This window comes from Phalaenopsis equestris, unplaced genomic scaffold, assembly GCF_001263595.1.
Source record: "Phalaenopsis equestris unplaced genomic scaffold, ASM126359v1 Scaffold000533, whole genome shotgun sequence".
Taxonomy (NCBI): Eukaryota; Viridiplantae; Streptophyta; class Magnoliopsida; order Asparagales; family Orchidaceae; genus Phalaenopsis; species Phalaenopsis equestris.
In genome coordinates, this window is record NW_018164973.1 from 507,940 (window position 1) to 535,438 (window position 27,499).

At 35.9% G+C, this 27,499-nt stretch overlaps 1 protein-coding gene across 3 annotated transcripts in view; it reads left to right on the forward strand.

The window, feature by feature from the left end:
• The first annotated feature begins 2,312 nt into the window (after positions 1-2,312).
• The window catches only part of LOC110028840 (suppressor of RPS4-RLD 1), a 152,095-nt gene continuing 126,908 nt past the window's right edge, over positions 2,313-27,499 (forward strand). For all 3 annotated transcript variants that reach the window (XM_020730853.1, XM_020730852.1, XM_020730854.1), the window contains exons 1-2: positions 2,313-2,612; positions 2,700-2,809. In XM_020730853.1, coding sequence (XP_020586512.1) covers positions 2,494-2,612; positions 2,700-2,809 — 229 coding nt within the window. In that variant the 5' untranslated portion in view covers positions 2,313-2,493. The remainder of the gene's footprint in view (positions 2,613-2,699; positions 2,810-27,499) is intronic.

A 27,499-nucleotide genomic window follows, 5' to 3' on the forward strand; every position in this document is an offset into this window, starting at 1 on the left:
TAGACCTCAACCAAAAGTGAGGTCAACATGTAGGTATTCTTTTGTAGATATCTGATTAAAATAAGCTCTATAGGTTTTTTTCAACTTACCTGCCTAGTCTCTGTCTTAATCCATTATTTTCCAATCCCTCATCTACTCCGAGTCATTCATACTATTCAAGTAGTAGGGCCCATTGGAAAAGGGAATCCTAATAAGATGACCTGACAGATTGGTGACTCCAAGTTACAAATTAAAAATAATAGAAACAGATATGGCGTGAACCAATTTGAAGATTGCTCCAATTGACGGAACTGCTTATAAGCTACAAGCCATATCCTTTCTGGCTTTCTTACGCATGGGCTCCCACTTGAAAGCCTCATTACTTCTCTTCAAGGGAAAGGGATGTGGGACATCTAATTCCTTCACCGGCTCCTTCACTCGACGACATACCCTTACTTCATTGGGGGAAGATGAGGCCTCACTGTTAGGATGAGGTCAAATCTCCCGGCGTGGAACTAGAGGAGATAGCAGGAGTTATCTGATTGACTTTGTCCCTCTCAAACATAGTAACATAGGATGGGTTCCTAACCTTTGAATCCGATGAAGCGACGACAATAGGTGGTGCGCTTGATTTCGAAGAAGAAAGTGCTGCGACCACAACTTTGTCTAAAGTCCCTTCAAAATTGAGTGTTCCCCCGTCACCTCCCCCTGCATCAACAAAATGAGAAGCACATTTTCAAGCGATAGAAGTGACCTTATCTTGAATAACAACAATATGATCAGGCAGGGTGACAAGCTATCTTGAGGCCACGCTGTAAGAGGGCGGGTCCTCGTCTCCTATAGGATTACCTGACCCCGAGGAACACTTTTGCTCCTGCCATATGCGTCAGAACATTGTTAATTATTTATTTTTTATTTTTGGAGAACCATCAACGGACCAAAGAAGGTCTTACATACCCGTAAATCTATAAAGGACTTCTCTCCATTTTATGTCGAAGTGCACCCACTTTCTTGTAGTAGCGACTGAGGAAGGACGATGGTCACCGCTTCTTCCAATTCCCTTTCACTGACCTCAACACCTTTAACAAATAGAGCTTGCTGGCCTTCAACACATACATTCATGCCAGGCTTAGGGACCATGGACTCCTAACGAGGGACTTTTGGCATCTGCTCCTCAGGGTCCCCCGACGAATCAACCTAATCTACTGACACAGGTTAAAACCCCAATAACCCACTTTAGCTAGACTTTGGGGGTCCACGGCTATCTGTCTCGAACTATCAGCCATGATGCAACTCAATTTTCTAGGAGAAAATGACAACAACAATTGCCATACCAAGCCCATGACTCTTTATATAGTGCGCTGAGCACAAAATCCAAAGGGAAGTTGATTACCAAATAAATTTTTTAGATTTTAGTGTCATTGATCATTAATAATTTTTTTGTCCTTATCGTAGCTGCTGATGTCAAGGAGCAGAAAAAGTCTGAGAGTTAATATGTATACGCCAAACCTATCAACACGAATCTCAAAGCCATCAAACATTATAGGATAATGGTCGAACAATCAGAGCATCAACTTGAAGAAACATGATCTGAGCTGACCATTAGCAACCAATTGCTCCATTAGAGTCAACCAACATACGATGCCAAAAGACTCCATCGACAGATCACGACTATAGCTCCAACAGCCCAAGCTACTAACAAGGGCGTTTGATCGCAACTAGTTGACCAATTGACTTTTATATCGACAGGCGTGGTCTTCATTCAACCGATCACCTCAACCGACTGAACCCAAGCTAGTCGACCGGCTAATTACCACCATGTTCAAATTCCAATTATAAACCCGATTTAGTAATAAATCAACAAGAATAATTAACATATTCACTGAATTAAAAACTAACTTCTATAACCGTTTCTTTATTACTGTAATTGTATAAATACACCACTATAAATAAGAGACAAAAGGATGAATAAAATGACCTCTTCTCGTTTCTTTGTAGAGACTTCCTCAATTACTCTCTCTCGTCCTACTTCTCACTCTCGAGTTGTGTTTTCACAAAAAAAAAACAATTTAGTATTCAATAAATACAAATCCTAATACTAATACTATAATAATTATAGAATACAAATCTTAATTAATATATAATTTTTTGTTAAGAGCTAAATTTAAAGGGTTTGCAACAGCTGATGATTTAAATCATGTTAATTTTACTTTTATGCCATTTTCCCTCGATATTTTACGTTGTTTTAATAATTGTCATCTTTTGTCCGTCTAACAAACTCATAGCTATAAATAATCCCGGCTAAAACCAATTCCTAAACACGGTAACCCCAGCATCAGATTCTTGCTCGTTCGAGTCTGGACCTCCCCATTTCCTCTCGTTCGCTTTATTCGTTTATCGCCTCGGATCTCTTGTTCGTCATTAGTTGACGCTCCGGCGAATCGACCCGGACCTCGGTGGCGCTCCAGTGGCAGCGCCGGTGAATTCCGATAAGCGTTGCGGTGGCTCACCAGCATGACATCATCCGGCGAGAGGCTGGAATTAGTGAAGCTTTGCAGTTCGCGTAATTGGTCCAAAGCCATCCGCATACTCGATTCTGTTCTTTCCCGATCGTGCTCCATTCAGGATCTCTGGTATTCATGGATTCCCCATCTCCTGTCTGTATCTTTTTTCAGCTCATGTTATTCTAATCAACAGTTTTCATTTTTTGGCTGTCGAAGCAATCGCGCCTTTTGTTACAGCCAGTTGGAACTGCACAAGCACGTCATCAAGGATTGTGATAGGGCTCTTATGCTCGATCCTGCTCTTCTTCAAGCTTATATACTTAAAGGTTAGTCGATTATACTGGATTGGGGAATTCCTCTAGTTCTTTGAATTAAAGGAGATTCACTATCATGCCGCCGAATTAATGCCTTTCTAAAAGCCGGACATTACTTTTATATACGTTTCTGAAACATTGATGGTTGCTAGTGTGATAATGTACCAACTGAACTTCTCTCTGTCATCGGAAGCTTGTTCTCTAACTTATTGCAATCTGCTATTAGGATGTTAGAATTTATTTTCAACGCAAGCAAGTATCTACTGGCAAGGAATAATAAACTATTGTCCGCTGTTAACCTTGTCATCAATGAATTTATAAGCCATGTGGAGGAGCTCTTTTTCGGTCATGAGACCTGGCGGTCCGCAACTTACGCTGACCAATTAAATTTAGCCACGTGTAAAATGTGGGACCCGGTTGTCCACGTAATTTAAAAAAAAAAAGTTCGCTGAAGCCCGACCCGATGTACGAGCTCGCGCCTCTTCGAGTAGGAACTTCGAGTATCCCGCCATTTAGAACGTCGAAGAAGACGTTTCGAAAATACTTTTCGCTAGGGTTTTTCTACTACGTTTTCGCTGTTTGCTCTGCTAAGGTTTCACATTTCCCTCGTTCGATAGCTTCAAAGTCGTAAAACAATGACATTTGATGATCCGGAGTATGCGCAGACCGAAGAGAGCTCAAGAACAGTATCAAGAGAGGCTGAGAAGGCAGATGTTGAACAATCAATGAAGTTAAAGAAGCAGAGGAAGAAGGAGACGAAGAGGATGAAGCAGGGCATTGAAGGGTAAAACTTGTCCTGGTAATTGTCATCATTTTATTCTTAGGTTATTTTTAGATTATTTTTTTGGTTATACATGGATTACTTAGAAGTGTATTCTCATGTTACTACTGCGTTAATCAGTTAATATTGTGTTGTTTCTGCGTTATTCATCGTTTATTTTGGAATTTATTCCTGGTTTATTTTTAAGTTATTATTGGGTTATTCTTGAGTTACTTTGAAGTTTAATACTTATTGACAGCTATTCCAGTTTATTTCTGAGTTATTTTTAGGTTATTATTTGGTTATTCTTGAGTTACTCTGAAGTTTAGTACTTATTGACAACTATTCCATGTTATTCCTGTGTTATTTTTAAGTTATTTGTATGTTATTTTTAAGTTAGGCGTATGTTATTCTTTGGTTAATCATGAGTTTTTTTAGGTTATTCCTAAGTTATTTTTAGCGTATTGTTTTGTTAATTTTGAAGTAATGCGTAGGTTATTCTTTGGTTATTCTTGGGTTATTTTTAAAGTATTGTTTTGTTAATTTTTAAGTTTTGCGTAGGTTATTTCTGAATTATTTTTAATTTACTTGAAGGTGATTTTTAAGTTATGCGCAGGTTATTCGTAGGTTATTCCTGGGTTTATTTTTAGAGTATTGTTTTGTTAATTTTGAAATAATGCGTATGTTACTTCTGGGTTATTTATAGATTATTTTTAACTTATGCGTATGTTATTTTTTGGTTATTCCTGGGTTATTTTTAAGGTATTGTTTTGTTAATTTTTAAGTTCTGAGTAGGTTATTCGTATGTTATTTTTGGGTTATTTTTAAGTTACTTACAAGTGATTTTTAAGTTATGCGCAGGTTATTCGTAGGTTATTCCTGGGTTATTTTTAGGGTATTGTTTTGTTAATTTTGAAATAATGCGTATGTTATTCCTGAGTTATTTGTAGGTTATTTTTAAGTTATGCGTAGGTTATTATTTGATATTCCTGGGTTATTTTAAGGTATTGTTTTGTTAATTTTTAAGTTATGCGTAGGTTATTTGTTTGTTATTACTGTGTGATTTTTAGGTTATTTGTAAGTTATTTTTAGGTTATTCTTAGGTTATTTCTGGGTTATTTATAAGGTATTCGTAGGTTATGCCTGAGTTATTGTCAGTATTAATAACATGCATCTTATTCCTGTAGGTTGATGAATAAACAATCAATAAATTGTAGATGCCGACTATCAGCAGTTAGAGAGGTTTTGGATAAGGTTCGGTCAATTGTCTCTCGAGAGACATTGTCAAATCTGGAAAAAATGAAGCTTAATCAGTTTTTTGATCTCCCCCCTATCCTCAAGATCACATCCTAACTATGCACTTATTGAATTGTTGGGATACAAATAAACTGACTTTCAGATTGGGGGAAAGGAGCTGAGTTTTGATGCAAACCAAGTTGCTTTGTTGATTGACATGCCCAACAGAGGTCCTACAACAACTTGGGCTAAAAAACCCGTCAATGATGTAGATGTAAGGCGGGCAAAGAGTGAACTATTGAAGAGTTCATTCGCTACTCTTGATGAACTTATTATTAAATTTTTGTTGTCTAATTTATTATTTCCTTCCAACAATTTTAGTGTACCCATAGGAATTTATTCATTTGCTGAGAATGTAGATAGTTTTTCTTCATTTAATTGGGCCGCAACAGTATGTGACCACATAATTGAACAGGTCAATGCTTGCGCCATCAAAATAAGGATGGGTCAGCCATTGGGATACATGAATGAGTTTGTTCTTCTTCTAACGGTTAGTATATTGCCCAACCTCAGTTAAAAAATTTAATTTTTTTCTTATTTAGGTTATATAAATTTTTGATTTATTAATCATAATTATGCAGTTGTGGTTTTATGAGCGCACACTTATGATAGCCCCGACTTATCCTGACGCCAAACTTTGAATGTTGAGGTGACCAATAAATACGGGTGGAACCCTCCAAGGATCCATTTAATCTTTAAGAAGCTTAGTCCTGTACAAGTGAATGATATTAATGACTATTATAAGTTCAGGATTATGTTTGGTTTTGAGTATATTATTTAATTTTTATAATGAATGTTTTTGTAGGTTCTTTATTCTTTTGTTGATTTAATAGACGAGGAACACAGTTTACTTGCCCTCTAGTTGACTTGATCTCGTCTCCCGCAAAGTCCATTGGAGAATCCAAAATTCACACTCATCCAACAACACCAGTCTCATGGTGCTATTCCTTTTGTACAGACTCGCAGCATCCCGCCACCTACACATTCACATTTGGGTTTTGAAGATATATGAGAAACTCTGAGGGAGCAACAACAAATTTTATTTCAATTGAATGATTCTGTAAATAACCTAAAAGCTAGTATGGAGTATATAAAGATGGAGGTGAAGACCGACATCAAAGAAATAATGAAAAAAATAAATAAAGTTCCCATGAAATCTCCTGTAGATTCTGAATTTACTGGGAAGAAAGAAAGTCCAGAAAAGGAAGAACAACCACCTGCTCATATTGAGGAAGCGTGGGAACAAGAGTGGGGGCCCGATATTCTTGAAGAAGAACAACCAATAGGTAAAATGACTGCCTTTGATGAAGCTGCAGCTGATAGCGAAATAAATAAAGGTGTCGGGGAACCTGGAGAAGGCATCACTAAAGACCCAATTGGTAGCTTAGTCCGAAGGATCAAGTCCAGAGGATCGAGAAAAAAGAGGACAATTAGTTCTCCATTTGTTGTTGTAAAAAGAAATGAAATGGAAGAACTTCCGACTTCTAAGATAGATGATTTATTACAACATATTTATGATTCTTCTACACCGATTACCATACCATCTCCACGGCTCGATGAAACTAGGGAAGAGGAGGCTGAAGAAGCTTGAGAGGAGGTACAACCGGGAGCAATTGTTCCATACGAAGGTGCCCTCTCTTGTAAAGCCGTAGAGTTCCACGGCAGAGAACTATTACCATCACACATGCAAGAGGTGATAAATACTTGTTTAAAAAAGTACAAAGAAAGATATGTAAAAATAAAACACTTTTTTGTCAACTGTTTATTAAATCTAATAAAAATTATTCAATCAATATGCAGGGATGACATAATAATTGCTCAGGGTCACATTCATTTAAATCGAAATGACCTTGAAGCACTTTGGGACAATAAAGAAGTTGGGGTATAACATATAGATATGTTTGCCATTGGATTAGGTAACCGTAAGCATCAGTCCCCTGATTCTCTTAGACTCTATTTGTACGTCTCTCCGGCACATTGGGTAAGTAATAAAATTCTCATCAATGTTAGCTGTTCATGCACTTTTAAATTCATTTATTTTGTATATGCAAAGGTTCAGATACCATCCTCTACGAGATATTGTTGCCTACGTCATAGTGGAAGCTGTATCTCAAGCAGAGACAATTTTAGTTCCAACAATTAATAATAGACATTAGATACTACTTGTTGGGAACCAGAAGGACCGCAAGTGGAGATTCTACGACTCATTGCCTAATAAAATGCATTTGGGAGTCACCCGCGACGTGGTAAAATTCTAAGCCTCATTTAACTAACAACTGACATAAACTGTTTATTCTTTCACTGTTTTAAACTACCATTTATATTACCAGATAAGACATTGGGATGTTATCACAACAAGAGACATTCTCACACAAAGTAATAGCGTCGACTGTTTGTAAATATATGGAAGCAATTATACAGAAAGACAAGATTAAATGGAAAGACCATCAAGACCGGCAGACTGAGATGCCTCAATTTAGAGCAGAGCTAGTATATGAAATCTGTAGATATAAATTATTTGGAGGATAAATGTATCTCGGAACTTTGATTCGGAACTTTGATTGTCTTTATGTTTTACAGGCTGAATGACTATGAAATTTGGCAGGCTTATAGCCTCGAATTTGGTCTATATGATTGTCTATTGTGTTTGAAATGCGAAATGTATATCTGTTTGATATTTTATTGCAGGGCTAAATGTTTAAACTGCTGAATGACCTTATGTATTCTTGGGGTATTGTTAGTTTACGGTTGATGTATTGTTAAGTTACGGTTGAGATATTGTTAAGTTATTGTTGAAGTATTGTTAGGTTATTGTTGGGGTATTGTTAGGTTATGCTTGGGAGGTTATGCTTGGGGTATTGTTAGGTTATGCTTGGGGTATTGTTAGGTTGCGGTTGATGTATTGTTAGGTTATGGTTGATGTATTGTTAGATTATTGTTGGAGTATTGTTAGGTTATTATTGGAGTATTGTTAGGTTATTATTGGGGTATTGTTAGGTTACGGTTGGGGTAGGGACATTGTTAGGTTATTATTGGAGTATTGTTAGGTTATTGTTGGGGTATTGTTAGGTTAGTTTGTGGTATTGTTAGGCTACGGTTGGGGTATTGTTAAGTTACGATTAGGGTATTGTTAGGTTATTATTGGAGTATTATTGGTTATTATTGGGGTATTGTTAGGTTATTATTGGGGTATTGTTAGGTTATTCTTGGGGTATTGTTCGGGTATGGTTGTTAGGTTATGGTTGGGGTATTGTTAGGTTACGGTTGAGGTGTTGTTAGGCTATTATTGGAGTATTGTTAGATTGTTGTAGGGGTATTGCTAGGTTATTCTTGGGGTATTCTTAGGTTATGGTTGAGGTATTATTAAGTTACGGTTGGGGTATTGTTAAATTATTATTAGAGTATTGTTAGGTTATTGTTGGGGTATTGTTAGGTTATCCTTGGGGTATTGTTAGGTTTTTGTAGGGGTATTGTTAGGTTATTGTAGGGGTATTGTCTCGGTGCGTTGGGGTATTGTTAAGTTACGGTTGGGGTATTATTAGATTATTATTGGAGTATTGTTAGATTATTGTTGGGGTATTGTTAGATTGTTCTTGGGGTATTGTTAGGTTATTGTAGGGGTATTATTAGGTTATTATTGGGGTATTGTCTCGGAGCGTTGGGGTATTGTTAAGTTACGGTTGGGGTATTGTTAGGTTACTATTGGAGTATTGTTAGGTTATTGTTGGGGTATTGTTAGGTTACAATCATATTACACAATCAGATAACAAATTCTATACTCAACATACAAATGAATTACAAAACATACATCTACAACTTTCATTTGGAATAATGTTATATGAACTAGTACATTAATACAGATGAGTTAAAGTGGGCACAACACATTAAAATAGGTGAATTATATTGGGCACAAAACATCTTGGATCCGGTGTGACAATTTTCTGACTCAGAGAGTGTGACACTGCAATCATATTTGCGTCGTAATGGATGTGCGGTTCTTGGCTCGTATATGTTTCTTGATTTTTTCCTGCATACAGTGGTAAAAGTATAAGACAATTAATTTTGCATATAATCTTAAATATATGGAATGTAGAATGGTAAATATATGGAATGTATAAATATGTACCTTTGGCTCTCTTGTTTTTTTCCCAGTATCCTTTCATTCTCGTATTAAAAATACCTTTCGGTCTCATTTTTACGGGATCATTCACATTGTAGTTACTATTATGGGATTTTCTTTTTTTGTTTGGTCTATTTGGTTTAAGATACTTCCCATCTAATATATCCTCAACACCTTCAGACCCTGTTTTCAATAATTCATCAATAATTCAACCCTGTTTTCAATAATTCATTTATATGTCTCTGTGCGTTCATTTCCTTGAGCTTTATTAATTAATTGGTAGACAAAATTTTGAGCATGTGACTGAAATAGGATTCCTCTGGAAGTTATGCCAGACAATTGAGCCTGAGAGTCTTTCATACGTTTGTATTTAAAACTATTATAGATATATTTCTTTGCCTTAGCAGATCATCTGAATAACAAATATTTCTCGGTAATCATTGTTATGTTGTTAGCATTAAGGACGCGTAGAGAGTGAGAGCAAAGCAGACCCGTCATTTCGAATTTCTTGCAACTGCAGGTGATGTCGCAATTAAGCCTATCAAATGTAACATGTCAGGTTCTACTCGTGTCCTGATTATCCAAACCTCTAACATAGAATTCAGATGAACTCTCAACTGAGAAATTGACAGTCAATCCACATAGCCCATGAAATAACTCTTCCTCAAACATAGAGTAGAGCTTCCAGGTATAATACATTGTAGCTTGCCTCAACACTGGGCTTGTTTTAACTGTCGGTGTAATAACATTCTGAAAGTTTTTGAAGTCTTCATCATTTTCGTTTCTTCTTCATGACTTCATAATAATTTCTAGACCTAGAAAGCAATCTGTGAGAGAACTAGTTGGCTTAGATGCACCATGACAAATATTATTTGTAGACTCACTTCTTTGCGTAGATAAAATTCTCATTTCGAAAATTTTTTTATTGAATGCAGTTGACCAGTTATGTCTTATACGGTACAGTGTATCTAGCCACATGTTGTTGTGCAGGTTTTCTTGCTCGATCATTTGAGCCCAAGTAACTTCGAACTCCTCTTCCGAATCATGCATTTGTAAAATATAAAATATATTGTTAACGCTCTTGTAAGTCACATCGCAATGAACTTTCGAGGATAATTTCTTATAGATATGCCATTGACATAATCTGTCTTGTGAATGAAAAACAATCTGCAATGACTCTTGCTATCGCTTGATCCTGATCTGTAAACATTGTAATTGGATGCTTATCATCCATTATACGAATGAAAATTTTGAATAACTACTTGAAGAATTCTATTGTCTCGTCAGATAAAAAATCAACTCCGAATAGAACGTTTTGCAGATGGTGGTTAATCCCTACAAAAGGAGCACAACATAAATTATACTTATTCAAACGGTAGCTAGTGTCGAAAATGATGACATCTCCAAAAAAATCATAATCACCCTGTTCAATTCTACTTCTTTTATCTTTTTGAATGAAGTTGTATGCATCTTGTCTTGTACACTCCAAGTTTTCAACTCCACCAACCTCTGTAGAAAGGAAATTAAATGCATCCGATGCTCTAATCCCAGAACCTGTCATTGATCTCAACAAATTTAAATTTAACTCGCTAATCCTTCGACTGAAACGTAAAAGGTGCTTGTCACGTGATTCCGCCAAGGGGTGGTTATGACTTTCAACAAATTTTTTTTATGGTCCAGTTGCCATCAAGATTAATAGCATAGCGAACCACTGCTTGACAACTAGCCCTTGTATCCGCTTTTCTGTACTTTACAGTAGTGACTAGCTGCGATTCTCTTTTATGACCTGATTTTCCACAAATATAATCTTTCGACTAATTTACTTGGATTTAGGCCAGTAAGTTATGTGGTTCTTGCGTATAGTGAAACCAATATAATGTGCATAAGCACAATAATGTTTGTAAGCCTCTTCCTCATTACGAACAATAATATTAAGAAAACTACGAGCAATTGGATCATTGCAATCTGTTTCTGGCCCAGATAACTATAAATTTGATTTATACCATAAAGATAGTTAGATATTCAGAAAAGAACACACCCTATAACTATTACACAGTTTTTGGAAAGAGCTTGTAGGTTACTTTTTCTCGGGTTATTCTTAGGTTATTGTTAGGTTATTTTCGGGTTATTCAGTCTTTCTTCAATGTACCCGAAGATAAATAAACCCTAACCACAGAATAATGAAAAGATAACCTCACGACAATCAAAGATTCAATATTTCACTTTTTTGGAGAGAGCTGGTAGGTTACTTTCTCGGGTTATTCTTAGGTTATTGTTAGGTTATTCTCGGGTTATTGAGTATTTCTTGCATTTACTCGAAAATAAATAAACCCTAACCACAGAATAATGAAAAAATAACATCACGACAATCGAAGATTCACATAATATTTCACTTTTTTTAAGAGAGCTGGTAGGTTACTTTCTCAAGTTATTCTTATATTATTGTAGGGTTATTCTCGGGTTATTGAGTATTTCTTCAATGTACCCGCAGACAAGTAAACCCTAAACCCTTAAATAAACAAAAACAACCTCACAACAATCGATGATTCACAGAATATTTCACTGTTTTTTGAAAGAGCTGGTAGGTTACTTTTTCTCGAGTTATTCTTAGGTTATTGTTGGGTTATTCTCGGGTTATTGAGTATTTCTTCAATATAACCGCAGATAATATAACCGCAGATAAAATATAACCGCAGATAATATAAACCTAACCACATAATAATAAATAAAAACCTCACGACAATCGAAGAAAAAACTGGAAAATGGAAAACGGATTCAAGCAAGCAAAAAATCTTACCTCCATTTCAAACACGTTGACATTGATTTCGTCATCCATGTGCTCTAACTTTTCATTAAGAGAGAAATCTATCTCTATCATAAATGCAGCGACCAAACCCTAACAAAACCAAAAAAACGCTTTTTGAAACATTCTTTTCTACTGTATTATGCAGAATAAAACTTTCTGAGGGAATAATACGAAAAATACTGGAGGGAAGACGCAGAAAAGATGAGAAAATAAGTAAAATTTTGCACGTCGGGCTGGGCCAGGCTTAAACGCGTTTTTTTTGCCTTTTACATTACGTGTAAATATGGGTCCGCAAGTCCACATGGCGCCTTTTAGTTGGGTAGCGGACGGAGCGGACCATACGGGGACCTGAGGGAAAAATTTTGCTATGTGGAGAGAACTTAGTGGATTGTTTTCTTTCCTTGAAATGTGCATTTTGCATTAAAAAGGACATAAAGTACAAAATGGAGCTAGATGCCACATAAAAGAACTAGCATGGTTGGCATCTTCTCCAGCCACACTAAAAAAAATCGGGATCACAAGTGCGACTATCCCAAACAAAAGACCTGTTCAAATCAAGCCTAATACGAAAAAATGGGCTGCATTGTTACAATTTCTATACACAATAAAGAAAAGGACTTGTTTAAAGTCCAAAAGATAAGAAATATCCACTCCACTTTGAAGTTGCTGTTGCCAGATCTTGGTCTTTCTGCTATCCTGAAAAGAAGTCATGACACTAGCATTATCTCCTTTAAAAATAATACCTTTGGTCTCATACATCCAAGGTTTAAGCATTTCACCAAAGAAGAAAACTACCATATACTCAAACCTGTGAGCCATCCCAAATGAACCAAGGGACCTCCCGCCGCAAGAATAATCTTTCCAATTTCATCACGAATGACCAATCCAATATCGGCTCGTCCATTGAGGACGACCCAAGCCCAATGGGCCGAGTAGCACTCCGTTGCTCCATGATGTTAAAGGTGTTATGCTGAATAAGAGAAGATAAAATAAACGCAACCATAGTAGTCAGGTCCCAAAAGGTTTATTATATTTTTCAGTGTTTCGAGCTCTCCAAGACCGATATATAATATAGCAATATGCTAGACCCAATGCCAACCGTGAGTTAAGTGTTTTTAGGCCCGAAATAGTTTCCTCGATGGTGTCAAAATACGAGATTTGATTTCCCCACCGTGCAAGGCACTTAGATATTTTCTTTATCACTTTTCACCTACCCACCACATGCAAGTAATCTTCAAGGTCATCATAGCTCCAAGGACAACAGACATCATCAATAATGTTCCCACGTAGGAGCCATTCGCTCGTCGATACAGCCTTGTGGAGAATACGCCACCCAAAAAAAGCTTATCGCGGGTGAAGATTGTATTTATAGATCCAGTTCTCTTTAGGAAGGTCAACAAAAAGCTTGACAAACGCCAAGGCAGTAATAGTTTTTCCAGAATATGTGGATTTCTTTCTGTGCTCATGGAAGAAACACTGTTTTCATTCGTGAAGAAAACCATAAGTTGTTTTGCAATCTGAGAAACGATGCACTGTTTTTAAAAATACTTGTAGAATATTGACCTTCATGAAGTTGGGATGCATGAATACGGGGAAATCTATAGGTGGTAAGAAATTTCTACCATCTCAAAGCACATAAATACAATGCATAAAGTTTGGCAGTTTTGAGTCACTTTTCATGTCATGCTATGTTAAGGGTAAGATGTTTTGGTGCTTGAATGCATCATTGTGTTAGCATATTAATGTTTAAATTTTTTTTTTGCTTGTGCTGTATGCATTTCAGATGATTTCATCGACCTTTATTATTAAGGAAAACGTGTTCAAATACTTGAGGTTTGTAGTTGAACATGTTATGGAAGTGATGGATGTGAACCTAAACTTAGTCCAAAAACTCGTCAAATGAGAACTAGTTTGAACCAGGTGCAACTTTGAACTCATCTACTTGACATTCACCTGAAGCTTTGAAATTAACAAGATGCCCAAGTACTAATAAAGTCACTTAAGAATTAGTCGCTAACTTGATCCTCAATACTAAGTCTCTAAAATTGGCCAAAAACATTATGAAGTTATTTATCATCAAATGTACTCATTTGAAATACTCATTAACCTGCTCAAGTGTACTCTTCGAGAGTGTTGTGTGCTCCAAAAATCTTGACTTGTCTTTGCCAATATTTGAGTTGTTCCTAGTTGACTTGTCATAAGGAGATTGAGTATTGTATAAGACAACATCTAGAGATTTCACCCGTTGCTATGATTTTATAATATGCTTTGATACTTTCTATAAATTTAAGTTTCTATAGTTAATTACCTTTCTCTATCATGAGATAACACTTTCAATTAAAATTATTTTAGTGGCCTCAATTTAAATTGTACAAAAAAAATTATGATATTATTGGCTCAAAGGGACGATGGGGGAACATGACTAATTTGATCAATATTCATGTCTTCATCGCCTTTGGTTGTTACGAGCCTTTGTTTAATTACTTAGTGGAAATGGTCGACCTAATTTGATTGAAATGTTCTTGTTGAAAACTATGGGTTTTATTATCCAAGGGGAATACGTGGACTTGAGGTGGAAGCTTGTTGAAGGAGCCAATTTGTAGCCGATCTTAGCTAATAGGGGACATCAATTGCTTCATGCTTTATTAAGTCCATATGGCTTACAGCTTAGACTTTACTATTAGTGAATAAATTGGTTTATGTGCCATTGTAATTGAGCTAACCATCTTGTTAGAGGGTGAGTGCCTTGTCTTTATTGTTGGAGTTTTTTGAGGGTGACCATATGAACACACTTGGAATAACTTTGGCCCTTTGTGACTATTAGTTAAATTTAAACTTAACATCATTGACAAATTGATGCAAATGATAAATGAATGGCTGCTTTGAGCGCAAAACAACTAGTTAGATTGACTCTTTAGTTTTTATATTTTCTTTTTTCTCCTATATTTTTTTTAGACGGAGCTATCTATGAATCAAGATCCTTTCATCTATGATTTTTAATTATCTATGTCCATAGTAGGAAAAAGTGCTTGAAATGTTATTATTTCAGAATTTGGGAAGGTATTTTTTTGATGATGGCTCAATAGGCTATGCTATTTTGATAACTGAGTCCATCATCATTAGAGAAGACATGTCTTAATGTCGTCTAAGGACATCTTAGGTTGAAGGTTATTTTGTCTATTGATAGAATTCAACAATCGTGATATTGACAGAAGAGGTGGTTGCACTTGTTCTTCTTTTTACATGGAAATTGATTTGCTGTAAACCTTTGAACTTTGTTATTTATTTGGAGAGGATAGGGGTTCAAAGATAGTTAGCTTATTCTTTGGCTACTTTGCTTGTTTTCCTATGGAGGTTGAGTTCAAATGAATATATGTTGCTTTTATATTCAATTTATCAATGTTAGATATTAACATACCTCGCATTAGGTATAGTGGCTTAAATCTACAAAACTTTTGGAAGGTCTAGATGCTGGAACGTACAGCTTTGCTTTGTTGGTCGAGCACCCATGTTTTTATTTTCAACATTTTGTTGAAAAAATGACTTGAAAGCCATATGCGAATGCATGACAAAATGTTTGAATGCCATGTGCTTGCAATTATTGTTTGTCATTTGGATAATGTGCCAACAAGTACACCTTATCTACTCTTCTACTTCATGTAGGGGACCGAATATTGGAATATTATTAGATTACTGGGATTGTTAACTTTAATCTCATATCTAGAGGATTAAGTTTGTAGATTTGGACTCATTTTCCCGCCATGTTGGCAATGTCTCCCGTAAAGCTTACTTCTTGCCATTAAATACTATGAGAGCATTTGAATTTTTGCCATTAAATACCATGAGAGCATTTGTAAATGTTATACTAAATCTTTTTGTGAGGTTTGAGGCCAAAACTTTGATTCATGTTCGTGATGAAATTAACTTTTTGGTTAGATTGAGGGTGAGAACTTTGAGATTATTATTTTTTTATATGGATATTTGTCAAGGTCGTGATCCCATTGACTATATTATATTGAGGACTAATCAACGTGAATCCCATTTTTTCCTAGTATTTGTGCTTTTTTTTATCTTTTACCAAAATTTTTGATCGATTACTCCTTTTTTTTAAAGTGAGAAAATGAAATATATTATATGCTTTGAAATGAGTTTGTCGTGATTTTACTATGCTCAAAATATCTTTAAAAACTTTTAATAATATTAATATATTATATATATTTTCAAGATTTTTTTTCATTTCTTTTGTTAAAAAATATAACAAAATGTTAGAAATATTTCAGCATCTCAACTTTATTCTGCATGCAATGAAAGGTTATTCGAGCCACAGAATATGTTCCCACATTTTCTAGTGCATTTTTGCATGCATTTCAAAGCAACATTATTGAATTTTATCAACTCATTTTCAGGTTCACCAATTGTTTGCATAGCATTTTGAAGCCACAATGATTTCGAATCTCATATTTAGTTTGCACATGCTTGTTTATTGAAATGCTTGCAATATTTTGTGGTATGACATGCTTGCATCCTTTTTTTAGTGCAAACATGTTTTTTTGAGTGTGCATAGGCTTTTAGTGCGCTTGAATTAGAGTTGATTACTGTTATGTAATGCACATCCACAATTTAAATTGGTCTATATTTAATTAATCTCGTGCTTTATTTGCTAGTGCTATTTTTGTCAAAATGTGCACATAGTTCATAATTTGTGCATATTTAGTTGTGTTTTTGTATGTTTGCACACCTTGATGAACACACTTACCTGCTTTTCAGAACACACTAATGGCTTTATTTTTTTCACTTTCTAGTTTAATGTATGCACCATGGTTTAAAGATTGGCGAGTACTTGAAATGATGCCTTTTTGTTCATATTTCTTTGCTTAAGTGCCTATTCGGGGCTCTGGCTAAAGAATCTTTGTATAAATTGAGGTTGCTCGAATATTATTTGCCATGCCCAATTTGAGTCCTTAGTGTTCTTGGATATAATGAGGCGGTCTTGTTTATTGTCATGAGCTAGCTCAGGACTTGGAATTAACTAAATAGGAACAGACTGTCGCATGGTGAAATTAAATTCTCTAAATTTTTATTCCTACTATTAACAGTTAATATTCAAATATTCATGAAAGAACCACTAAAGAAAGAAATATATTTAACAGGTAAAAGTTTTACTTTTTCAGTTATTGTTATTACTTTCTGTACATATTAGCTCATCTTCTATTGATTTTATTTAAAAATTTAAAATCTGTAAAACTATTATGACATTATAACGAGTTATTTAAGGATAATATATGAGCAACCACACTTTTAAACTACAGTAAGAAAAATAAATAATATGCATGCTGATCATTCATATTTAATTCTAGAAAAACATATAATAATCTATTATATTCATGACATTTAATCAATGAAAATAATCTAAGCTTCTGATATACAATAACTTTAACTTTACTTTTATTTCATATCCCTAACATTCAAATTCGTTTTATGAGAACCGTCAAAACATAAATCAACTCATCTGCGATCGATATTATCTCATCTTGACAGTGGGTCGTGATCTACTTTACACAACTTTTTGAGGTGAAAAAGTGCCTAATCACTCCTGGCCGTTATTCTCCCATCAACTCAGGCGATTAGTGATCTAAACATTACAATTATATGGAGTGACAAAATAATATTTACTCGCGTGGGTATACTAGTGCTCTTGTCTGTACCATAATGAGGTGAACTCTTTTTAGCATGCACAAAGAAGCATCCATATTAAACTATTTCATTATTCATAATATACACATTACATTTATCTACCAATGAATAATTATGCATCTACATTAGAATTTACATGTCATACAATAAGGTGATATCTTCTTAGAAAAGTTATAACACAATTATTTATACAACAGTTTTAACATGCATCAATATAAACAATCAGATATAGTTTAAATACATTGACATGCGACATAATAAAATAATAGTGAAAAATTGTAAGCAATGATGTATTTAAAAACAAAAAAATATCACTGTAACTTACAAGCACAATTAATCACCTTTAATTTCAAAATTTTCTTCTTCTCCAAACTGAATTGCTATAGCTTAATTTCTATTGAATTAAACCTATTAGTAATATTTTAATACATAATGTCTATATTAGATTCATTAATTAAAATAAATAAACATTAACATTTAATTCAATTATTTCAATCATTTGCACAAATATTGATCTTTATGTCCATTCAATTCAAAACTGAATTCAAAAGAACTTACAATTAACATTTAAAAAATAAAATTAACTATATATATATATATATATATATATATAACGTGGCCTGAGTCTAAGTATACAAGCCTTGACATATTGGTGGCAGGGTTATTGTAAGTTCCCTCAGGTCAAGAGTTCGATCCCACCATGGAGCGGGGGCTCTAGAATTTTAGGCATATGACACGGGCTCTAGTTATGGGGCTAAAATTCACATGGAAAATTGGTATTTGGGCCTCTGTCAAATACCGATTTCCTTTGAATATATATCTGTATATGATACATAATATGGCGTCAAGGTTAATAACTCCGCCGCCTTGGGAAGTATCCAATTTGGTCATACTTAAGTATTATTTGTCCTAAGGGTTTTTTTTCCGCATTACAACTCCATCCAAAAAGAAATAAAGATGAAACAAAGAGAAATATAACCAAAATATACATGTATCAATCCAAAACGTACACCCAAAGAAATGATGTATACCCCTTATGAACATGTATAGCAAAAATAGTAAAGATAACAAAAGTTGCAAGCCAACTACAGACATCTTGAGAACTAGAAACCGCAGGAAATCCCGAAAGTTTCAAAACCTGCCGCTCAAAAAAACTGATAAAACAGTAAACAAGCAATAAAACCAAGTGAGCATAAAATATATAATGGTCCACGTTCCTCCAACCTCCCAACCAACCATGTCAATGAAAACGGAGCCACATTACGTTCCTAAGATTTGGAAACGCCGCATAAATTTGGAGCCATGGCCTCCAAATAAGAGAGATCATGCTCGTTACCATAAATAAGGTGAAGATGGAGCAAAAAATATAATCTCCTATCTCCAATCTTAACCATAAATCCATACACATTATTGTACCTCCCAAGTGCCATATCTCCACTAATACCCCCCCAAGCCATAACTCGATGTAAGCCCAAACTCCACGCCAACTCCACAGCCACCATAACTAATCCAAAATAGGGAGCCCTGGGCCTGGCAAAATAATCATCTCATATATAGCATAGGAGCCCTGGGCCTCCATGCTAGTGATATAAAACCAAACACCAAGTGAAACAAAAATATAAGTTGTCTGTTCCCAAAAAAAACCAAGCCTCCAACGTGCACGAAAGTAAATAAAGAAGAGAAAATACCAGCCAAATGTTATCCTGGGCCGAATCATACCACCCAACCAACCAAACTGATTTAAGAGGAAACATCCCGACGAATATAAGGAGCATCAATATTATCACCAACCAGCAGAGTGTGTAAAGAGAGGGGGGAGTAGATCCCACCCTACAAATATAAGTAGAGCTGCCCAAGTTAGCAAGCCAATTAAGGTTGATTAGCCTCCCGGTAATTGAAACTCCATATAATATTCATATTAGAAATTAAACATTTAATCATCCTTATAATAAAGTATATCCCAAGGGGCGTTGCCACTATTTGCCAAAATATCAATCAAGATAAGATTATCACATTAAAAAATAATAAACTGCTAGCTGAGATAATGAGCCAAAATAGCTGCTGTTAAAATAACTCGAGCCTCAACCTCTATAGGAGAATCAACATAAGAAGGAGAAGAGAAGAAGAAAATACAGTTCCTTGCTTGTTTCCTTGCAATGCCCCCACAACCAGCATTGGTGGCTTTCCAACTCCTTTCAAACTCCCATCCGTGTTAAATTTAATCCACCCTCTAGGAGGTGGCCGCCATCTAACCAAAATCGGTGAGTGAGGGAGCTCATCACATCCATATTCGTGTGACCCAAAGCGAGAAAATAGTTGATGCCCGAAAAGAAACATTTTTTAAAATTCCCCTATCTCCACAATTTATTAATGTAGGAAATGATATTAGTGAAAACCATCATGTCATCATGTTCTGAATAATCTCTGAATAACCTTACCTTCATGAATAATATCATTACGAGCCATCCAGATAAACTAACATATGATGTAAAAATAAATTTGCCAAAAGTGTTTCTTCTTACGATCCAGATTGCAACTTAATGTAGTGAGTAAAGAAAAAGGACAAGAGAAGAAAATGTGTTCTATAGTCTCCTCCGCCGAAGTACACAAACAACAACAGGAGGGGATTCTTAAACCTTTCATTTTTAATATATCATCACAAGGTATTATTGAATGAAAAATACGCCAAGACAAGAAAGACAGAAGGGTTTAATGCCCAACTCCACACTCCCTCTCCCCAAGGGGTATTTTGAAAAGTATATCGATAAACATATAAAGATTTAGTGATGGAGCTCGTCCTGAAAAATTTCAAAGTAGGAGTATCATGCAAATGAGGATCAATAGGAATGGTGGAAATGAACGTAGCTCCCTCCATCATCAAAATGCTAGTAAGAAGCGGAAAGTTCCAATGACCGTCAACCCAAGTATCCGACACTTTGAGATTTGAATATCTCGTATCCCTCATATCAAGTAAGACATGGGACCAACAATCATGCCAAAAAGAAAGGTTTCATCTAACCACCTAATAAATGAAATTCTTAGCCCAATCTCTAACAATAAGCAATCTCTTCCACATCGTGGAATTCCCCAACCGCCAATTTATTAAAGCAGGATGAGAGAAACGTCAATATTTCCCGTGCATGAAGTTAGCCCATAACGACTCTCTTTTCCTGAAATTAAACCATTGCTTAAAAACATTAATATCGGTAATATGTTGCAGAGATTTGAAACCCAAACCACACACATATATGAGTTTGCAAACATCCTTCCAAGGCAACCATCTCCTACCAGAGTGATTTCCCACCCATAAAAACTTATTGAAACATCTTTCAAGGTTCAATATAGTGTTTTTTTTGGTTGGAGAACTTGAAGAATATATAAATGAAGAGATTGAAGTATACTCCTAAACAGTGTAATTCGACCCCCAAAGGAAAGGAATTTTTTTTTTCAATCCAAAATTCTTTTCCGAACCTTTTCCACAACCTCGTCAAACAGTATACGTCTCTTCCTGCCTTTAAAGAGAAAAACCCCCAGATATTTAAGCAGAAGGGTAGAGAGGGAGAAACCCATAAAATTAGCAATCCAGGAGGCATTAGAACAATTGATCATGTTTTTCAAGTATATGTTACATTTACTAGCATTAAAAGAAAGGCCAGAAACGGATTGAAAATCAACCATTAAATTGTGATTGTGAATCTCTTTCATCGTATGCTTGCTAGCATTAGAAAATAGGATCATGTCATTGACATAAGCTAAATGAGAGACCACCATATTAGATTTATGAGCATATTGCAACTTGAGGTTTCGCCTGAAAAGATTATTAAGGAGGCGAGATAAATAATCAAAAATTAAAATGAAAATAGCAGGGTATAAAGAGTCTCCCTGCTTAATTCCATGGCACGCACTAAAAAGCCTCGAGATTGGCCATTAATGAGAATGCTATACTTATTGCAATGAAGCCAAGAGGTTATAATTTTGCAAAACTCCGGAGATAACTCTCGAGCCTGAAGAATTTTCAAAAGAAACTCCCAACTGATAGAATCATAAGCCTTACGAATGTCCAGTTTAGTAATCATGTTGCCCCCTCTACATTTTTTATCAATATCAACAATGAGTTCCTGTGCCAGCATTATGTTATCAGTGATCCCCCTCTCCTGAATAAATGCAGATTGATTCAAAGAAATTAAATTGTGGAGATGAGGTTGAGTGCGTCTGACCAAAATCTTACTAATTAACTTTGAAATAACAGAAGTCAAAGATATGTGTCTAAAATGATCCCAAGAGCTCTTTTGAGTATTTTTGGGAATGAGAACAATTGTAGCTGCAGAGAAATTGCAGAGAAAGAGAAATGATTTCCAGGTGTTTTCCCTTTAAAGAAACTCTGAATAGCCGCCACAACCTGATTCTTAACAATACTCCAGTATTTAATGTAGAAAACAGAAGTAAAGCCATCCGACTCCTGAGCTTTATTACAATTAATCTCAAGTAGAGTAAAATATATTTCCTCAGTCGATGAAATATCACAAAGATCAAGATCCACCATATGATGACGTACATCATCAAATAAAGAGGGTACATCATCAAATAACACCATATGATGACGTACATCATCAAATAAAGAGGCATCAATAGAGCCCGAAGTCTCTTGGGACTCATACAGTTTAGAAAAGTAAAGAACCACACTCTTCCCTATTTCGTCATCCCCAATAATCTAGTTCCCCTCATTGCTTTTAATTCTCACATTGGTGTTATTGGCTCTTCTTTGTTTAATGCAAACATGAAAATATTTAGTGTTTCTATCTCCTTGAGAAAAATGGGTCTACCCAGCTTTTTGTTGCATCAACTCCTCCCAAAGAGAGGCCTCAAGCAATTATTTATTGGCTTCCTGTAAATCTTGGATGATATCATTAGTGTTCTCATCAAGAGCCTGAAGCATATACACTCTTTGTTCTGCCTTTTGGACACTTGCATGTACATCACCAAAAACATCCCAATTCCAAAACCTTAAAGCAACAACCACCTTCTTGTGTAATTTCCAAAGAGTGTACCAAGCATTGCCCACCTCCTCACATTTCTAATTTGCCGCAATTAATCTCAAGAAGTCATCATGTCTGGCCCATACATTTAAGAAACAAAACTTGTATGTAGAGGACTTTTTAAAATAATCTAAAGATAAGAGAAGTGGGCTATGATCAGAACCAGTTCTGGAAAGGTGCTGAACTTGCGAGAATCCATAAGAAGTAATCCACAGTTGATTGACAAGGCATCTAGCAAGTCTTTCAAACAACTTACCCCTTTTCCAAGTAAATTTAGAACCGATAAAACCCAAATCAGAGATTCCCGCTAAAGCTAAAGAGTCGTTGAATTTATTAGTTAAGGTGGTGTCAAATCTCCTACCACCTAATTTCTCAGATTCATCAATCACCATATTGAAATCTCCTCCAACCATCCAATTTTGATTGATAGAAGTACCCATAACAGAAAGCTTATGCCAGAGATCAAATCTAGCAACATTAGAAGTCCCGACGTAGACAAAAGTAAGAAAGCTAGAGAAAACATCCAGAGAGAAGAAATTATGTACAAACTGCCTATCATCAGTGATGACATCAACTGTAATATGCTTCCGCCAAAACAATCAAATTTTGTTAGAAAATTTTGTTAGAGCAATGAAGTTTTTGAATTTACCCAAGATTCGATCATCCGGAGAGGCGACCAAGGGTTCCAAAATAGCAAAAATATCAACGGCGACCAAGATCCGGAGAGGCGACCAAGGGTTCCAAAATAGCAAAAATATCAACCTTATGAATTCTTGACATTAATTTGAGTCTACCAATGGATTGAGGATCCGCAACTCCCCTGATATTCTAGATAAGAATATTAAACATGATTAGACATATTACCCTTCCTAGAAGATCTAGGTCGGGTCCGTCCATTTTCTCCATATGAAAAGTACTGATTCATTTCTAGCACATTATTCCCATTAATATGATTTTGTACCTCTTTTTGAACTCTATTCTTCCTTCTACGATACTTTTGCACGTGCCATTCATTCCTTAAAACTTTTGAGATATCATCCAAAAGAGTGTTAGAGAGATTATAATTGTGATGAGAAAAAAGAGAAATATTATCCGTATTCAAAGCATCAGGAAGAGAAGCCGAGGAAGGTCGAGCCCCTCAACATTAATAAGACGATCTGGAACAGGTAGAAACTGCCCAAGATTTTCACCCATGGCCATTGCATTTGAAGAGGTAGGATCATGTTTTATATCAATATTCAAATTCAGAGGGTGAGAGGTAGAAGTAGAGATGATAGGAATATCCAGAGCATTTAAATCCTAGCTTGTAATCTCAATCGGGGCAATGTCAGTAGAGAAAATAGTTTCCTGGTTTATATCAACATGTGGAATAGTATGGGGAGAGACAGAAACCCCTCCAATATTAGAGATATCAGGAGGGATACCAGGAGGAATTGAGTCAGGTAACACCTGTTCAATTATACCCTCGACAAGGGTCGTAGGGTTAGAAGGGGGGTGAGACACAGCTGGATCAGCCGGAACAACCAGAACTTTAGGCACTTGCGGTTGTTTCCTCCCATCCTTTTTCCTCAGATCAGGATTCAATTTGAAACATTGATCCTGATCATGCCCAAACATTTGGCAGTTTGTACAATAGGAGGGGTGTTGTTCTAATAATAACTGTTGCCAGTAACCAATACGCTCCGATCCAATCCAAACCTCATCAGGAGGAGGTAATGTAACATCCCGTTCAATTAAAACTCTAGCCATAGGGTCTCGTGAGATTATAAATGGGAGCATCTAATTTTGGAGGTCTCCCGAACATAGCCGCTAGAGAGAAGAATTTCATGATTGAACATATGAGCTTTCAAATAGGGGAATCTAATCCAGACTAGAATAATAAGAGCCTCAGCTTTAGGATCGAAATATGCTGACCATTTTAACTCCTTCATACCGCAGTTCTCAAACCAGACTATATGTTTCGAAAACAGACGCGTACGGTCCTCTTCATTCGCCAGTTGAATCAAAATGCGCCTTCCATCTAGATGACCAATCTTCCAATCTCCCGTAAGCCTCATCAACTCAAAATGTTTTTGAAGAAACTCCAACTTTGGAATCCCATAGATAAACTTCCCTACCAGATGAAGACGGCAGGAAGAGGCGAGTTCGCCGTTCTCGGCATCAGAGAGGACGGTCGGGACGTCGAACGAAAGAAGTGACGGAATCGAGCTCGAGATTATCGTAGAAAGCAGAAGGGAAGTTAGGAACACCATCAGCGGCAACACTAGCATAAGAACGTGTCCTTTTACCGGTCTCACCACGTCCGCTGGCCGACACGCCAACATACGAGCGCGCCATGATGAATGATCATTGGCGTCGCCATAGAATCGCTATCCTTAGCAGAGACGGAGACGGAAACATGACGCTATCTATCATATATATATATATATATATATTAAAAAACCCAAGTGCAATTATATTAAAGAAAAAATAGTATAAATAGGTTGTATGAGTGGGTCCAAAAAGACACCCAACCCACACGGTACAACACACAAAAAAAGAAAAATAAAAATCCAACAATAGATGGTACATATAAGATCAATCGGGAAGACTCAATTTAGTTCTGCCTCTGCCTCTAGTTTTTGGAAGGGAACCAACTAACAAATTGGTTAGGTGCGTACCATTACCCGAAGACCCGAAGTAACCAAAGTATCACCAAAGTATCATCCATTAGATTCCTTAGTTCACGTAGATCTCCATTCTTCTTCCTTCTGAAAGTGTAGACCTGTCATTCATCATCCGAAGATTATTGCTCATTCAAATGATGTGATAGTGCTGCAGTAGAAAGATTGCCAACAGTTGTACTCACAAAAGGTTCAAGTGTGTGTGTGAGGTATGAGCTGTTGCCTCTACTCTTGATACTTCCTGAAGATGAGAAGTTGCAAGGTTCTCATGATTATCAGTCCGTATCAGTAGGGGTCCTTCAGTACTGTTTTCAATAGGGTTTTGCTCTGTAGGGCCATCCAACTTCTCTTCAATCGCAGATCAGACATTAAATCTCGTCTTGTGGTAGTTTTCTCTCCAGGTGGAACAAATATGTTCAGAGCAGTGGGGTTTGATCCATCTTTATTAACTTGATCTTTATATTTCAAATTAGGATGAAACTTATGACATTTATCAAGGATATGCCCAAACATCTTACAATGAGAACAATAAGAAGGTTTATGCTCCATGACGATTTGATGTCAATATCGATTATGAGCTGTGTCCAACCAGACTTCAGTAACATCAGATATAGTAATATCTCTTTTTATAAGTATTCTGGTCACAGAATGTCTGATTAGATTGAAAGTGGGTAGATCTAGCTTTATAGGGTCCCCAAGTATGACCCTAATGGAGTAAAAAACCTCATGATGAAAAAAATGCAGCTTTAGGCCAGGTAGACTAAACCATACCTATATAGTAGGAGGTTGAGACCACTTGAGTCAGTTCATTGATTTACCAGCAATATTAAGATAGTTTTTGGAAAAAATTTGAGTGCAATCTTCAGCCATGGTTAATTGAATCAATACATGTCACCCTTCCATGAACCCCACTTTTTAATTTTCTGCTAATTTGAGGTCATCAAAACTTTTTCTGATAACTTTCATAGGTGGGTGCCCTCACGAAAACTTTTCAATAAGAGCAAACTTGAATTTCTCAGTTAGGATTGAAATTTCTAACTCAGAGAAAAAAAGTGCTGATTGCTCACTTTTCCTGCTTGCATTCTTAATAAATGGGCAGTCACCTGCACCATCACGATACTCTTTATAACTTGAGGGGAAGACGACCGCCGTCTCCACCTGAGAATTACCTACCACATGGGCACTTTCGCTATTCGCTATTCTAAACAAATAGAGACAATTTGTTTTGCAGAATGAGTAACAATTAAATGGTTTGAGTAGTCGTTTATCACATTATGCCTGTTCTTGTTGTCGTCTTGTTTGATCTAATTAATTTATGGATTGTTTGTTAGATTTGTAATGCCTCAACAAACATGTTACGCGTGTAAAGCATATTATGTATGCTTTTTTCATTAATGTACTAACCCATTTTTTGTGTGTTTTTGTAGTGTTTAACTCGAAGAGGCTTTCATGGATGCCATAGGATGAGTCTAGTGAAGAAGTCATAGGGTTAGTGATTATCTTTAGATGTATTGGTCTTTAAGCTCAAGATAGTTGCTATATATGATTTATTTTCTGAGTTAGATTTGTAATTCAATTTTAGATAGGCATGACCTACAGGTATTCGAGTTTGATGCTACACTTGAACAAGGGTAAATGCTCAGGGGATGTGATATTTATGAATTTGTCTTTACATGTTCTTTCACCCTCTCATATTGCACACGGCTATTTTTTTTATCAAGATTCAGTTGAGTAGTTGACTATTATTTAATTAAAATGTGGAGAGTGTAGTCTCTTGAATAACATAGTTGACCAGATCAACTATGTGAATTATGAGATTCAGAAACCAACCACATATGTTGAGAGCTACACGGTGATCAAGACTACTGAGCCATTCTTTTTGCAACCTAATTTAGAAGCTAGTCTCGAAATTCACCATTAGATATGCTTTCTAGTATTATGCGTGGATGTGTGCCAGGGGATAAGTGTATCTTACAAGTGCACAAAAACACATTGAAAACAACTTGGGCTTTTGAAGTCGCATGTGCATCTATGTTTAGCTATGAGACCATTTCACCTACATGTGTGGAGGTTTAGCTAAATTTTTGATCCTGCCACCAATACATGCTGGATAAGATTACGAGTAGTGTTAGGATTATTGATATGTGAGAATCCTTATAAATAATGAATTCATGCCTTCTACTGATGATTAGTCTCTTTTAATGCAAAATTAGAAAGTGCATTTTATTCATTCAAAACAATTATATAGGTGTCGCCAAAATCTGTAAATTTGCAAGAAATTTGGGAAAAAATAAACCCTCATATTGATTTTGAATTTACACCTCCGA